Source organism: Anomaloglossus baeobatrachus, chromosome 8 (genome assembly GCF_048569485.1).
Source record: "Anomaloglossus baeobatrachus isolate aAnoBae1 chromosome 8, aAnoBae1.hap1, whole genome shotgun sequence".
Lineage (NCBI taxonomy): Eukaryota > Metazoa > Chordata > Amphibia > Anura > Aromobatidae > Anomaloglossus > Anomaloglossus baeobatrachus.
Genome location: NC_134360.1, coordinates 160,353,800 through 160,369,900, shown reverse-complemented (window position 1 = coordinate 160,369,900; position 16,101 = coordinate 160,353,800). Strand labels below are relative to the sequence as shown.

At 43.5% G+C, this 16,101-nt stretch overlaps 1 protein-coding gene across 1 annotated transcript in view; it reads left to right on the top strand.

Annotated features, from left to right (window-relative positions):
• The window catches only part of NEK7 (NIMA related kinase 7), a 230,903-nt gene that overhangs the window by 148,786 nt on the left and 66,016 nt on the right, over positions 1-16,101 (top strand). The window contains exons 6-7 of the mRNA XM_075322170.1: positions 3,824-3,932; positions 10,828-10,935. Of these exons, the coding sequence (XP_075178285.1) occupies positions 3,824-3,932; positions 10,828-10,935 (217 nt within the window). The remainder of the gene's footprint in view (positions 1-3,823; positions 3,933-10,827; positions 10,936-16,101) is intronic.

Genomic DNA, 16,101 nt, shown 5'->3' with positions numbered 1-16,101 from the left:
GTGTCTGGAACTCCAGGGGTTTCACAACAGCAAAAGTCCCGATTGAAGGCAACAGCCCACACCGTGAGGGTATACAGCTACTGCCTAAGGCTAGAGACCCAAGGGCCAGCGTCTGCGGGTAAACGGGCTCCTCCGGTACCCATACACCGGGGAGCGGACTACCGTTGGGAATCCATAGTAGTCAGAAGAACAACATCAAGGTGCAGGGAAAAACAGCCGCCATCACCTGTCCGAGGAGAAACACTGCAGCCGGCTGCGGGACCCGTCCGTCCAGCCGTTTGGTTTACCGAGGACTTTGTACCTTTCTTGCTGAGTGAGTACACCTGTGCCATCCGGCACCGCGCCGCGCAGTCCCTGCAACCCTGCACCTCGCCAACCCTGCCTCCCCGTCACATCATCGGGCCCCGGGACCACCGACCCCTACCCATGGAGGGGGAAAACAACATCCCAGCTGCTCCCTACCATCGCTCCTGGGATCCCCGTCACCAGCAGCGGTGGTGCCCATCTTCACCAAGACCCGTGGGTGGCGCCACGGACTAAATTCCCCAAACCAGCCACCCCTTTCACTCATGGGCGAGGAGCGCCGCTCGAGTCCCCGGATCCAGCCCACCGCTCGAGCCACCGAGCAGCCATCGCAGCTGTGCTGGACCCGAGCGTTAGCGAGCGCAGCGCAGTGGCGTCCTCCCCGCCCGCGACAACTGGATCTCCGATTTGCTGATCAGATCAGCAGACATGTGCATGGATGACCTCAGGCTTGCTTCATGAGTTCGCGGTAACGGAAGGTGACCTAGAACGTGTATATATATATGTCCTAAGTCTTGAAAGGGTTAGGTGAAATGTACAAAACTTCTTTTTCTTTTAGGTACCTGTTTAGTTTAGAAGTGACTTTGGGGGGAACTGCCGTGGAACCTTGGGTTACGTGAACAATCCGTTCTGGGAGTGTGCTTGTAAACCAAGTTACTAGTCTAGCAAAGCAAAATTTCCCATAGGAAATAATGCAAGCTCAGACAATTCGTTCCACAACTTGTTCAATGTCATATCCTGGTCCCCTATTGTGCCATTCCACACGCGCACAAACACACGCACACACACATATTATGCTCAGCTCACCTAACCTTCCATTCCATCGCCGGCCTCATGGTTCTTGTAGTTTGCCGGTACAGGATGTGTATCGAGTAACCATCGCAACCGATGCCCCAAAGCTTCCGCTGCCAGAGCGCTGACGTCAAAGGCAGGAGACGCTTGCCTCTGATTGGCCAGCGTGCTGCCTTTGAGTAGCGGCTGACAGCGGAAGTGCCTCCATCATCGCGATGGTTACCTGATACACATCCTGTACCGACGAACTACAAGAACCATGAGGCCGGCGATGGAACAGAAGGTAGGGTGAGCATAATGTGTGTGTTTGTGTGGAGTGCAAGAGCGGGTCAGAGTGTGCTGTGGGCTGTGAGTATTTGCTCGTACGGCAAAGCTTGCTCATAAACTGAGTTAAAAATTTACAGCAAGCTTTGCTCGTATAGCGAAATACTCGCAAACCGGGTTACTCGTAAACTGAGGTTCCTCAGTATATATTGGAAAAAAAAGTGACTTTTTTTTTTTTTTTTTTTTTTTTTTAAACTGCACCCCTCAACATATTCAAAACTGTCAGGTAGTATATTAACTTTCCATTTGCTTTTTAGGCCTTAAAGCAAAATATGACCACCTTTTGGATATTTGAGCAAGATGTGAGCACTGCGTTGACTTTCTGCTCAAACATCTGAAGGCGGGGGACTAGGAAGCCGGTGCTGATTGGTCGCGGGGCTCTCGTATCATAAGTGTTACATAGATGGGACCTGGGAACACGTCCTCTGACAAAGCTAAATTCTCAGCCACCCAGGAGAGGAGTATAGACTTATTTATATTTACAGAGGCGAACAAGAGGAATGAGAAGGGGTTGTCCAAGTAGTGTACAACCCTTTTTAAACATAGCATCCGATATCCGTCATCACAAAGATGTGGGAGGAGGTAGGAGAGTGCCTCCCATGTATACAGAGGATTCAACATACAGTATATCACAAAAGTGAGTACACTTCACACATTTCTGTAAATATTTTATGTTGACCCATGAACAGATATAATAAAATATTCACAAAAATGTTAGGGGTGTGATATACTTTGTATGTTTTAGTTCTTTATATTTGTTCTCCCCCCTTAGAGATGGCTTACATGATGCTTTAGTGGCCATATTTTCTCACCTATATAAACCCTCCAATTCCCAACCCATTCTCTGGTTTGTTGTCCTGAACTAATAGTATTAGGGGTACTTAGCACGCTGCGACATCGCAAGCCGATGCTGTGATGCCGAGCGCGATAGTCCCCGCCCCCGTCGCAGCAGCGATATCCTTGTGATAGCTGCCGTAGCGAATATTATCGCTACGCCGGCTTCACATGCACTCACCTGCCGTGCGATGTCACTCTGGCCGGCGAACCGCCTCCTTATTAAGGGGGCGGGTCGTGCGGCGTCACTGCGACGTCACACGGCAGGCGGCCAAAAGGAGCGGAGGGGCGGAGATGAGCGGGATGTAAACATCCCGCCCACCTCCTTCCTTCCGCATAGCCGACGGGAGCCGCGGTGACGCAGGTAGATGTTCCTCGCTCCTGCGACTTCACACATAGCGATGTGTGCTGCCGCTGGAGCGAGGAACAACATCGGATCGTCGCGTCAGCGTAATTATGGAATTCGCCGACGCTACACCGATGATACAATTACGACGCTTTTGCGCTCGTTAATCGTATCATCTAGGATTTACACACTACGATGTCGAGAGCGACGCAGGAAGTGCGTCACTTTCGACATGACCCCACCGACCTCGCACCTGCGATGTTGTAGTGTGCAAAGTACCCCTTAGACCAGACCCTGGGTCAGACTTGGCTTTCCGGGCATACTATGAATGACCAGTTAGTCTCTTTATGCCTATGTGATTTAGCCTTTACTCTTTAAAGAAATTTCCAAAACTTTTCAAAATTTGGCAAATTATAAAGATGTTTATAAAGTGTAGAATAAGTATTATTTACCCTCCCAGTGCGTGGGGTGACTACTGAGACTGGTAACCATTACGGACTACCCATTGTTGGACCACTGAGGTCAAAGGTCGCTGGCACATTCCGGTTGATTTACAGATGGGATCAAATTGTTTTTTTTTGGGTTTTTTTGCCCCAATGAGGATGTGGGAGAGGAATTAAGGGAAGGGTAGAGGACTGTGGTCAAAGTTGAGTTCCTATACAATTTTAGCAGAGTGAACCTAAAGCTAATCCAATATATCTGAGCTTTCTGAACTCTTATCATGAGGAGACTTATTTTTGAGATGGATATTCTCACCATCGGGGCTTTAGGTGGTCTCCCTAAGAGTGGGATATAAGTTTGTGCTGCACTTCTCAGATGTATGAAGAAAGTTCTGATATTTCCTCCGTCTGAGTGGAGTGTGCCTGGGGAGAGACTGCCCGTCCAACCGCTCTGATCTCCACTTTGGACCAAAAGTGTTGGAGCTTTGTGTGGGATTTGAAGAGGTGTACAATGGAATCGGCCTATTATTAACCATTTTATGTTTTACTTTTGCTGTTTTTTTTTTTTGTTTTTTTTTTTTACTTTTCACTGTCCTATAGTTAATTGCCACACTCCTGTCTCCAAATAGTTCCCAGAATTTATATGCCGCCTATTGCACTGAATAACAGATCTGTCTTCGGTTAGCGGCTGGTTTGCGATCAGTACTCCACCATTCAGCACTGGAGAAAATGCCTTCGCGCCATTGTACATCATTATGTGACACTTTTTTTTCTTTTCTTTCAGCATTTCAAGAAGCATAAAAGGTTGATCCCGGAGAGGACGGTCTGGAAATACTTTGTGCAGCTTTGCAGTGCCTTAGAACATATGCATTCCCGACGTGTCATGCACAGAGGTAAAGGGAATAAATATACCACAAATATGCCGGGCAATAGTCTTCCTTATTCAGTGATTTATTAATAAAAGGAATATAGTGTTTTTCCATTTGATATAGTTTATGCACCGTACAATGTAATGATCTGTTGCTTTGTATTATACTTTGCTACAATAATTTACTATTTTCAAGATCTCTGCTTGCTGACAGTGCCTGGATGAAAACCCATAGAGGCCTAGTCTAAGGCCGGGGTCACAGTGGCGTATAGCATTGGATGTGATCTGCTAATGACACTCATCTGAAATTCTGCTTTGAGCGTGACGGAGTGTCGTCATACTGTGATCAGAGTCTCACATGCGAGCACAGGTGAGGAGAAGATGGAGGTTAATTTCTCCAGCTTCTCCATTGTCTGTGTCTGATATATCAGACTGCACTTAGATGTCATCCATGTGCAGCTCCACGCGCACTTAGACTTCTATGGGTACGAGTGAGCCTATTTGCATGCGAAACCAATTGCAGATCTGCTCTGCTCCATAGTGTAACACTGGTCCGAGTGCAATCCGATAAAATATAGTGTTATACGCTCGTATGAGAGCCGTACTCTGATATGGGGAGTAGATACAATTCTATCCGGCCCAATAAATGATTCATTATCAAACACTAGGTCTTATGTTCACCAGCAGCAAACAAATTTAGCAAATTTACATTTTTTTTTTTATTTATTTATTTTTTTATATCCCGAATGCCTTCTCATAGAATAGCTTTTTCACTCTGTTGAAGGGGAAAAAAACAGCACACTAACTTTATATTAGTTCAATAATGCCAAAAGCTAGATTTAGCACACTGGAAATCTGGTGTTAACAGTCCCTTAACTGTCTTTTTTTTTTTTTTTTTATGCCCTTTGCGTAAATATTCACATACGTACGTTATATTTATCATAGTTTATATATTGCCTCAATCTATTTAAAACCTCCTCTTCTCATGAATGGTAATTTGTCTGAAGTTCTAGTAAAAAAAAATGGGTATTGCTTGAATTTGTGAAGTCCTCCAAAAATGAACAGTAATGTATGATCTATAACCTATTGTTTAAAAAAAAAAAATTCCTTTTTTTTTTCTTCACGTAACCAGTGTTACAGTTGATGTAAAATGGGTTGTATAGTCTAAAATGACAAGAATGCAGTGACTATGACTGCAGACTTGTAAATCCACATATTGCGCGCACTGTGCGCAGTGAGGGTTTGCCTGTGTCAGAGGCGAATCCTCCTGTTCGATGAAGCCACTTTCACACTGAGTTCTTCAGTTGGAGCTGCACGAGAGAGCACACCATTATAACCAGTGGCCCGATGGCACATAAATCCAAAACCTGGTGGTTCGGATGGAAGCCCCAAATGGACCACTGAACAGGGAGAAGAACGCAGTGTGTAAGCAACATGCACCTCTTAAAGGGAATCTGTCACCACGTTTTTGCTCCCCCATCTGAGAGCAGCAAAATGTAGAGAAAGAGACCCTGATTCCAGCGATGTGTCACTTACTGAGCTGTTTGCTGTCATTTTGATAAAATCAATGTTTTCTCTGCTGCAGATCTAGCAGTTATACAGAGCTCATGAATATGCTGGACTACCTGCAGCACGCCAAGTAGTCCTGTAGTGATAATCTACTGCTAATTTATAAAGTGATTTTATCAAAACTACACTAAGCAGCCCAGTAAGTGACACATCACTGGAATCAGGATCTCTGCCCCTACATTATGCTGCTATCAGATTAGGTGGCATAAACCTGGTGACAGATTCCCTTTAATGAATTCAGCACATCTTATTCCTGTTTGGCCATCATTAATACTGGAATACTAAACTCCATTCTTAGGCCCCTTTCACACATCAGTTTTTTGCCATCAGTTACAATCCGTTTTCTTGACTGATCCGTCACAGATTTTGGCTAAACTGATGCAACGGATCCGACTAGGGTGCTGAATAATAAATTGGAGCATGCTCAGTTAAAAAAAAAAAAAAAACAAAAGTCAATCCATCGCCGGATTTCTTCATTTGACGGATGACTATGGATCCTGCGCCCATAGGCTTCCATTCTACCAAACGACGGATGGCGATGGATCCGTCGCTGTCTGTTTTTTTTTTTCAGTGTACACAAAAAAGCATTACTTTGGCCATCGTCTCCGTCCGACGGACAAACATTTTTCGACGGATCCGTCAAACAACGGATGAAACGTGAGGCAATCCGTTGCTAATACAAGTTGATGAGAAAAAACGGATCCAGCGGCATCAGTCGTCGGATCCGTTTTTTCCAAAATTCGACGGATTGTGACTGATAGTAGAAAACTGATGTGTGAAAGGGGTCTTACTGAAGCTGGGCCATAGAGCGCAGTGTGATTCATAGAAAATCAGAATTGCCATCACATGACTCACTCACAAGGGGACAAAACGAGGACTCCATGCCAGAGAAGTTGGCTATCTATAAACTATACTATACTACAATAACATTTATAAAAGTTTAGGTAAAAAATAAAATCAGGCGTGCTTTTTTTAAAATGTTTTTTATATAAATGTGTGTGTGTGTGTGTGTGTGTGTGTCTGGGATTGGCATCTGCACCGTCGCAGCTACAGCCACAAAATTTTGCACACTCACACATCTGGACCCCGAGAGCGTCATAGGCGAAATTTTAACCCGCGCGTTCAAATTTACCAATCAATTTTGCCCTTTTCTATCACACACAAAATGTGCCACACACTACCATGTGCTTGAACACATACCACCCTCAGCACACATTTCACCACACATACACCAACCTCGCCACATAATCGCCCTAAACACACACAAGTCTGGTATTATCCTTCAAATATAAAAATCTCATTAATCTGATTTTTGTAGGTGATTTCTTGTAGGAGAAATTTTTAGGCTTGCTCGGGGGGCTCTGCCAATGTGACAAGGCACCCGCAAACCACTACAGCAAAATTTGCCCTACAACATGGCGCTATTTCCCTTCTGAGCTTTCCACTGTGCCTGAAAAGTAGTTCAAGATTACACGTAGGGTATTGGCACACTTGGGAGATATTGCACAACAATTTGTATGGTCCATGTTCTCCTGTTAACCTTGTGAAAAATTAAAAATTTGGAGCTGAAGTAAAACTTTTGTGGGAAAAATGTAAATATTTTATTTTCACAGATCAATGTTCTGTGAAGCACCTTCAAGGTGCCCACAACACCTCTAGATAAATTTCTTGAGGTGTGTAGTTTCCAAAATCGGATCACCTGTGGGGGGGGGGGAGGGAGTTTCCACTGTTTATACACTTCACCGCTCTGCAAACACAACCATGGCCTCTATCTTTTCCAGCTCCAAAGACTAATGCCACTCCTTCCCATTGAGTCCTGCCGTGCACCCAAAGAGCAGTTTTCCACCACATATGGGGTATTCGCGTACTCAGGAGAAATCAACAAATTGTACAGTGCATTTTCACCTGTTGCCCTTGTGAAAAGGAAAAAAATTGCAGCTAAACTAACCATTTTGTGGGAAAAATTAAAATTTTCATTTTTTGCTTTCACATTGCTTTAATTCCTGTATAGAACTTAAAGGATTAATAAACTTCTTTAATGTGGTTCTGAGCACTTTGAGGGGTGCAGTTTTTAAATTGGTGTCACTTTTAGGATTTTCGGTCAAATGGGCTCTTCAAAATGACTTCAAATGTGATGGGATCCCTAAAAAGCCTTCAGGGCGAAGTGTTTTAACTATGTTAAACTTAACCTTAACCTTGTTAAAAAATAGATCGTTTTTTAAGACCCACATTAATATGCCATTAAGATAAGTTAACCGCCCACCCTTCCCCACCCTAAAAAAATAAAGAAAAGACTCATTTAGACCTTGTACCCACAGGGCGTTTTTTTTCTAGCATTTTTCCTTGCTTTTTTTAATCCATAACAGCCAGGAAAAATCTTCCCAGGAAAGTCTAAGAATCCTGACTTGCTTTGCCCATGTTGCTTCTTTTTTCCTTGCTTTTTTTGTTGTTGAAAAAAGAAGCAACATGTCAATTGTTTTATAATTTTTTTTTTTTTTTTGCCTGCTTTTTTTTCCCCCCGATTGGCTTCAAAGGAGTCAGTGAAAAACGCAGGAAAAAACGTATCTGTAATGCCCACGCTGCTTATTTTTGTGCTTATTTATGTGCTTTTTGACGTAACTGGGGTTCCCTGCGGTAGAGATAAGTGATCCTCATAGGCAAAGATCGGGAAAAAAAACGTACGCTCTCTTGGCCGGATTGGGATCGGACATCCAATAATTAACCTCAAAAGATCTTTCCAAGGATTGGTAAATAATCGGATGGCAAAAACAGTCCTCTCCCTGCCCATCACAGCCATGTCAAGTATTGGCATGGCTGTAATTGGCCACTGTGTGTTAAAACAAAAAAAAAAAAGAGGGGGGTTAAAGCAATACATACTTACAGAATCCCCTTTGGCTGCAGCAGTACTTCTGAGCCAGAAAATTATCTCTAATGAATATTCACTGCTTTCCCCGCCCACACCGACATATCTGATTTGCTGCAGCCAGATCCCGCCCCAGACAGCATCTGTTGTTTGATTGGAATCACAGGTGAGGTCTGAGGGTCTATATTGTTGTATAAAATAAATAAAACAATTGGTGCAGGGTCCCCCCCCCTTCCATATTGATGCCAGCACAGATAAAGCCCCCTTAAGCCCCCAGCTGTGCACTTATCTTGGCTGTGTATCAAAAAAGGAGAAACCATATGCGGCTTTTATTTATTTTTTTAATTATTAAAATACATAATTATGAAAAAAAAAAACAGCGTTAGCTCCCCCCTCAATTTTGATATCCAGCCATGATAAAGCCCGACATCCTGGGGAGTCCAATGGTTATTAGGCCGCTCCCCAGGCTAGGAATAGCAACCTGCAGCCGCCCGGGATTGTCACATCCATTAGATGTGACAAGCCCGGCACTTTATTTGGCTCTTTCCGATTTGCCCTGGTGTGGTTGCAATCGGGGTAACATAAGCGGTTAATAACAGCCCACAGCTGTCACTAAGCTCTAGATTCTTGATGGCAGGCGTCTGACACCCCCATCACTAATTTGTAAGTAACAGTAAATAAACATAAACCCTCGGAAAAATCCTTTATTTGAAATAAAAGAAAAAGAAACGCCCTCTTTCACCACTTTATTAACCCCAAAACACCTCTGAAGATCCAACATAATCCGAATGAGGTCAAACGACAGTTCCATGGAATATGACCGAATGCTGTAACTACAGGCAGAGAGAGCCACGATTAGCGGTGACGTCACTCAGGTTAGTGACTGTTACAATTGGACATTTATGTGACCGTAGGTAACCTGAGTGACGTCACAAGGTGAATCGCGCTCATGCCGGCGGATCACTGGGATTTCCTGCAGATCCACCGGCATAAACATCACCGGAGTTCCCTGCACTTATTCCTTGCGGTCTTTACTGCGGTACTTGCTGGAGGGAAGTCCCGTGACGTAGGTGCTCTGGTCTGTGAGGTGATCCGTAGTTCAGTAAGCCTGGGCCGTTATGGTGATGACCCATGGTTACTTTGGCAGCGATCGGGCCCCCACGATCACTTTCAAGGGACCCAATCTGTCAGGGAGAGATAAGAGATCCCTCTTCCTGCCTTCTGACTACTGTGATCGTACTGATCGTAGCATTCAGGGGGCTAAATTGCCAGGAGAAGTACGAGCACCGCCCTGAGCAGAGATAGCCGGGTCCTGGCTTTAACATCAGCCGGAGACCCGGCGGCGACTGCAGGGGTACAGTGCCTGAACCCCCATGTTCGCCATGACGAAAAAAAAAAATGCAAAAACGTATGAAAAAAAGCATATTTTTCAGCTGCTTTTTTGCTGCCAGGTGTGCTTTTTTGTGTGCGGGGGAAAAAAAGCACCGTGGGCACATACCCTTAAAGTATATCTTCCACTCTGTGCCAGTCATTGCACTGGCTGCTCATACATTATTGGATCCAATCTAAATTACTTGTTCTCTCCCACAAAGCTTTCCACAGTACATCTCCTCCTTATCTCTGTCTATCCACCTACCCGTTCTCTACACTCCACAAGTGAGTTTCGACTAACATCCATACTAATCCGAACCTCCAACTCCTGACTCCAAGACTTCTCCCAAGCTGCACCAATTCTCTGGAATTTTCTACCCCAAGAAACTAGGACTAACCACAATTTACACAATTTTAGATGCTCCCTAAAACCACATATTTTTAGGGTGGCCTATCATGTTCCCTAACGAAGTCCTACGTAAATAAAGATTACTATATCGTCCCCAAAAAGATGCCATTTAAAAATACAGCTTGTATTGCAAAAAAACAAATTGTTGAAAAAATTAAAAGTTTGCAGATCTCCCTCAGGTTTGGGGGGAAATTGTTTCTAAAGGCCTCAGATAGGCCATGAGTATAAGATTTTAATGCATATAATATTTATGTACGTGTGTAAGTACACATTGCCTCTTTACTGCAGCCGTCTGTTACATGGCGTTATGTACAAGTATTTCATTGTTTGAACAGTTTCTGCAGTGTATTGCAAACAATGTTCTTGTACAGCTAGATCCGTGACGTCCGGTGTTACTCTAGGTAAGCAAAAAGCTCTGAGCAAGTAGACTTGTGTTTCCCAATTATGACTTGGTTCTGTTGGTTATAGTTGTGTTCCTTTTTATGTTTTTATTAGTTTGTTAAATCTTTTCATATGATATGTGACTGTAAAAATTATTACGTGTGCACTTGCCTCTAGGTGCATACAGAAAGTCTCAATATTTACCTGTGCTTTTTGGCAGTCTGTCACCAGCTATATGCATTGTTTTGTATCCGTCCACATGGTATCCTCCTGAATTGTCTTATTTGTGCGTTTTGTCTTCTTACCTAAACTTGTTTTTCTCCCCAGATATTAAGCCAGCCAACGTGTTTATAACAGCCACAGGCGTGGTGAAGCTGGGGGATTTAGGTTTGGGCCGCTTCTTCAGCTCCAAAACCACAGCTGCACATTCTTTAGGTAAGCCGTCCTGAGAGGCACGGGTAGTGAGCGGGTGTTTTACTGCCCTGTCTGATGCCATGTGTCAGCTGTGAAACCCACAGCCCCCTCCGGAAAGCCTTATTAACCTGCATTGGGGCACACACTATTAATTTCACGTAGCTTTCAGGAGTTTCCTGTTATGACGACCTTTAACCCTGCCACTGACATTAAAAGAACCCGCTGCCATCATAACCACTGATTATTTATTTTATGGTTGTGTTGTTAAAATTTAAAGGGGAGAAAGCAATTCATGGGATTGGCCTACGGTAGAAGAACATTTTACCAGGAGTATAATAAAAGAATTACAAGTGCCCCATAAAAAGAAGCCTTTTTATTTGCTCTCAGAAAATGTGACAGCACTAGTCAGACTAGTTATATATACATTTTTTTTTTTTTTTTACATTTTCTATTCTCTGTATGTTTTAAGTGAGAAAAGCACTCTAACTTGGGGTCATGGTTTTATTGGGAAGTTGCTGCCTTAATGTACAGTAGCTCTGTATAATTAAAGGGAATCTGTCAGCAGGTTTTTGCTCCTTCATCTGAGAGTAACATGATGTAGGCAAAGAGACTGAATCCCACAATGTATCATTAAGATTACTGGCTGCAGCAGTGATGACAGAGTTTTTAGATTTAGCAATGCAACAGAGCTGAAAATTTTGCTCCCACTCACATTAGGCTCACTATGTACAAAGTCTATAGACAGTGAGATGCTAATCAGAAGGGGAGGGGATTTGTTCAGACTAGTGTAGTCAATGCAATGATAATCCCAGGTGATGAAACCTTCACTATAAGTAAACAACACCACACCAAGGTCAACAATGTCTTTATTTATTACCCTGGGTGTCAGCCTCTCTTTCCTGCTGTCTTCAGATTACATAGCAAAACCCTGCTGACAATATTCCCTTTAACTCCTTCACAACCGCAGGCAGTAAAATTACGTCCTATTTTAACATGACTTAACGACCAGGGACGTAACTTTACTGCCTAAAGTTCATTTGATTGCCGTGGCCATAGCAACTGCTTTCAAATGATGTCCCCTGCTGTTTCTTACAGCAGGGGACCTTTGCTTGACCCCAGGGGGGTGGCATCGCCACCCCCCATAAACGATCGATGTGATTGGCTGTTCAAATCTGAATCGCCAACCACATCGTTCACGCCGATTTTGGCAAAAATAATGCCAGAATTAGTGCGATACTGTGAGATCCTGCTATGAGGTGCTGTAGCAGCTGCAGCAGATCATAGGAGGACCGAAAACATGTCGCCCCCAGCCCCTGCAGCACTGATTGGAGCGATCGTGCTATGACGCGCAATCGCTCCAATCAGTGTGCAGTGGGGCGGTCTGATCTGCAGGTGGCCGCCCTCCCCAGTCCTGTGCTGGTCTGGGGAGCCCTCCCCCAGCATGTCTGCAGCGTGCACTGGCTGGTACATGTGGTACCACGCCACCGCTGCTGTCACCGCTTCAGCTCCTGCTCTACGTGAGTATTCTGTTCCCCTTGCAGCCCGTGCACGCTCACGCCATGGCCCCTGCGCGCTCCCGTAATGGCCCGTGCCCCCCGCGATCTTTGAGTTTGAAAAGTCAAATGGCGTTCCTTCTCTTCTGAGCCCCGCCATGCGCCCAAACAATTTATTTCTACCACATATGAGGTATCTGCGTACTCAGGAAAAATTGCACAATACGTTTTATGGTGCATTTTGTCCTGATACCGTTGTAAAAAAAAAGCTACCTAGTTGAAGAAGCAACAGTTTAGTGATAATTTATTTTTTTTTTCTTTTCACGGCTCAACGTTATAAACTTCTGTGAAGCCCCTAGGGGTTCAAAGTGCTCACCAAACATCTTGAAAAATTATTTGAGGGCTCTAGTTTCCAAAATAAGGTCACTTGTCGGGTAGCTCCATTGTTTAGGTACCTCAGGGGGTCTTCAAACCCGACATGGCATCCGCTAATGAGTGCAGCTAATTTTGCGTTCAAAAATTCAAATTGTGCACGTTCTCTTTCGACCTCTGCCGTGCGCCCAAACAATTGATTTTTACCCCATATGGGGTATCAGCGTACTCAGGAGAAAATGCACAATAAATTTTAGGGTGCACTTTCTCTTTTCTCCCTTGTGAAAATGAAAATTTTATGGCTAAAGTAACATTTTTGTGTTAAAAAGTAAAATTTTCATTTTTTCCTTCCACATTGCTTTGGTTGCTGTGAAGCACCTAAAGGGTTAATAAACTTCTTGGATGTGGTTTTGAGCAGTGTGAGGGGTGCAGTTTTTAGAATGGGGTCACTTTTGGGTATTTTCTGTCGCCTAGGCCTCTTAAAATCACCTCAAATGTGATGTGATGTACCTAAAAAAAATTCTTTTGTAAATTTTGTTGGAAAAATGAGAAATTGCTGATGAACTTTGACCCCTTCTAAGGAAAAAAAAAAATTTGTTTCGAAAATTGCGCTGATGTAAAGTAGACAAGTGGGAAATATTATTTCGTAACTATTTTGTGTGACATATCTCTCAGATTTATGGGCATAAATTTTCAAAGTTTGAAAATTGCGAAATTTTTCAAAATTTTCGCAAAATTTCCTAAATTTTCACAAATGAACGCAAAAAATATCGGCCTAAATTTACCACTGACATGAAGTACAATATGTCACGAAAAAACATTCTCAGAATCGCCAGGATCCGTTGAAGCGTTCCAGAGTTATAACCTGTCAAAGTGACACTGGTCAGAATTGCAAAAAATGGCCCGGTCATTAGGGTGTTTTAGTGGCCGGGGGTGAAGGGGTTAATCACTGAATTACAAGAGAAGTGGAAGACTAGTCAGAGCTATAGGTAAAGGACTTTTTAATTTTTTTTTCATTATTCCAGGCATTTGTTTTCATTTGTGGCTTGTAAGTTTTTAGCTTGGGCAAGTAGTGAAAGCAGATTTTGAGTAAATGGACGGCAGACTTTCTAGACAAGCATCACACAATCTGAGCCTTGGTAAGAGGTGTGATTTTTATATTTTTTTTTTCTTTTAAAGGGAATTTGTCAGTAGAATGAACCATCCTATGTTTATTTAGGTATGCAGCTCATGGGAAGCTGAATAAAATACTTTTTGATTGCTGTGATCTGATATTTTATTTATTTTCCTCACTTATATAGCGCTATTAATTCCACAGCGCTTTACAGACGTGATCATCACTGTCCCCATTGGGGCTCCCCTATCAGTCTGTGTTTGGAGTGCGGGAGGAAACTGGAGAAAAGTCGCGCAAACATTGGGACAAGATACAAACTCCTTGTAGATGTTGTCCTTAGTGGGATATGAACCCAGGACCGCAGCGCTGCAAGTCCAACTGCATATGTTTCCTCTGAATTATGTAGCAAAAGGGGTTGAGGGAATACACATTTATAGACAATAGTGCTCTGATCAGTCTGACGAGGCAATGGTTAACTTTTCTTCATTTAACAAAGGACCCATTCGTCTGGCCTAATTAAGCTGTTCACTCCCCACAGAAGTGGTCAGTCACTCAGTCGTCACAAAAAAATATCCTTTTATTCAGCTTCCTATTATCTGCATGCTTATGTAGATGCCTTACGAGGATTGATTCTATTGACAGATTCCCTTTTAAAACTGCATATCACACCTATATTTGTTAAAGGGAACCTGTCAGGTGCAATATGCACCCAGATATGGGTGCATATTGCTAATCCCTGCCTAACCGTCCCTGTATATAGTAGTATAGATAAAAAGATCTTTAGAAAAAGTATTTCTAAAGATCTTTTATCCTATGCTAATGATGCCAGGGACTAGTTGCAAGGGCGTTACTTCCCTTGGCTAGTCGGCCCCCTTAGCATATAAGTACGCCCCTGTGAGCATGATAACATACTAATGTGCAGTGTCAGAGGTAGGTCGGTCTCACCACTCTCCATTGCCACCGCCCCCGACGCTGGATTTCGGCTCTGTGTGCATGATCAGAAGTCCCGGACAAAATCCAATTTTTACCATCTCATGAATAAATCTTCGGGTTTCTTAGCCAGAAGAACAAAAATTCTGAGGTCTAAGACCAAAATGTTACAGATAAGAGATAGGGACAACAAAATTTACAAAAATCTAAAAGACATTTCACTAAAATACGAGGAATTTTTTAACAACCTATATAACTTAAAAAATAATAAACTAAAAGACAAACCCACAAAGGAAGACATCAATCAATTCCTTGACTCGATTCAGTTACCCTCTCTGTCTAACAAAGATTTAAATTTCCTAAACACAGAGTGACATAATGGCTACAATAAACTCTAAAACAAAATAAAGCACCAGGACCAGATGGAATTCCCAATGAGTACTACAAAAAGTTTGCTACAATCTTAACCCCATATTTAACCACCCTCATCAATGAACTATCACTAGGCTTAAAATTACCTGAGGAGATGCAAGAAGCCGCTATTATCAGTTTTGTATAAAGAAAAGGGAGACAGAGACCTCATTGGAAACTATAGACCCATTTCGTTCCTAAATGCTGACCTGAAAATATTGGCAAAAACCCTAGCCACCAGACTAGAAAAAATAGTATTGAACATTATACACACAGATCAAGTGGGGTTCATTGCAAACAGAGGAGCAGAAGACGCTACCAGGCGAATCCTAAATCTACTCACTCAGGAAAACTAAAGGGTGCTTTACACGCTGCGACATCGCTAGCGATGTCGAGCGCGATAGCACCCACCCCCGTCGTTCGTACAATTGGTGCTCGCTGCCGTAGCGAACATTATCGCTACTTCAGCATCACACGCACATACCTTGTCAGCAACGTCGCTGTGACCGCCGAACAATCCCTCCCTCAAGGGGGAGGTGCGTTCGGCATCATAGCGACGTCACTGCAGCGTCACTAAGCGGCTGGCCAATAGAAGCGGAGGGGCGGAGATGAGCGGGACATAACATGCCGCCCACCTACTTCCTTCCTCATTGCCGATGGACGCAGGTAAGGAGAAGTTCGTCATCCCTGCGGTGTCACACATAGCGATGTGTGATGACGCAGGAACGACGAACAACATCATACCTGTGGCAGCAGCGATATTAACACTAGAAGTCCCAGAGAGGGGTCATTTAACATTTCTACCTTTTGGAACCCAGAGATGGGTCGAATTACATTCTTTTGTTTACACTCTCTTACAAGACCTTT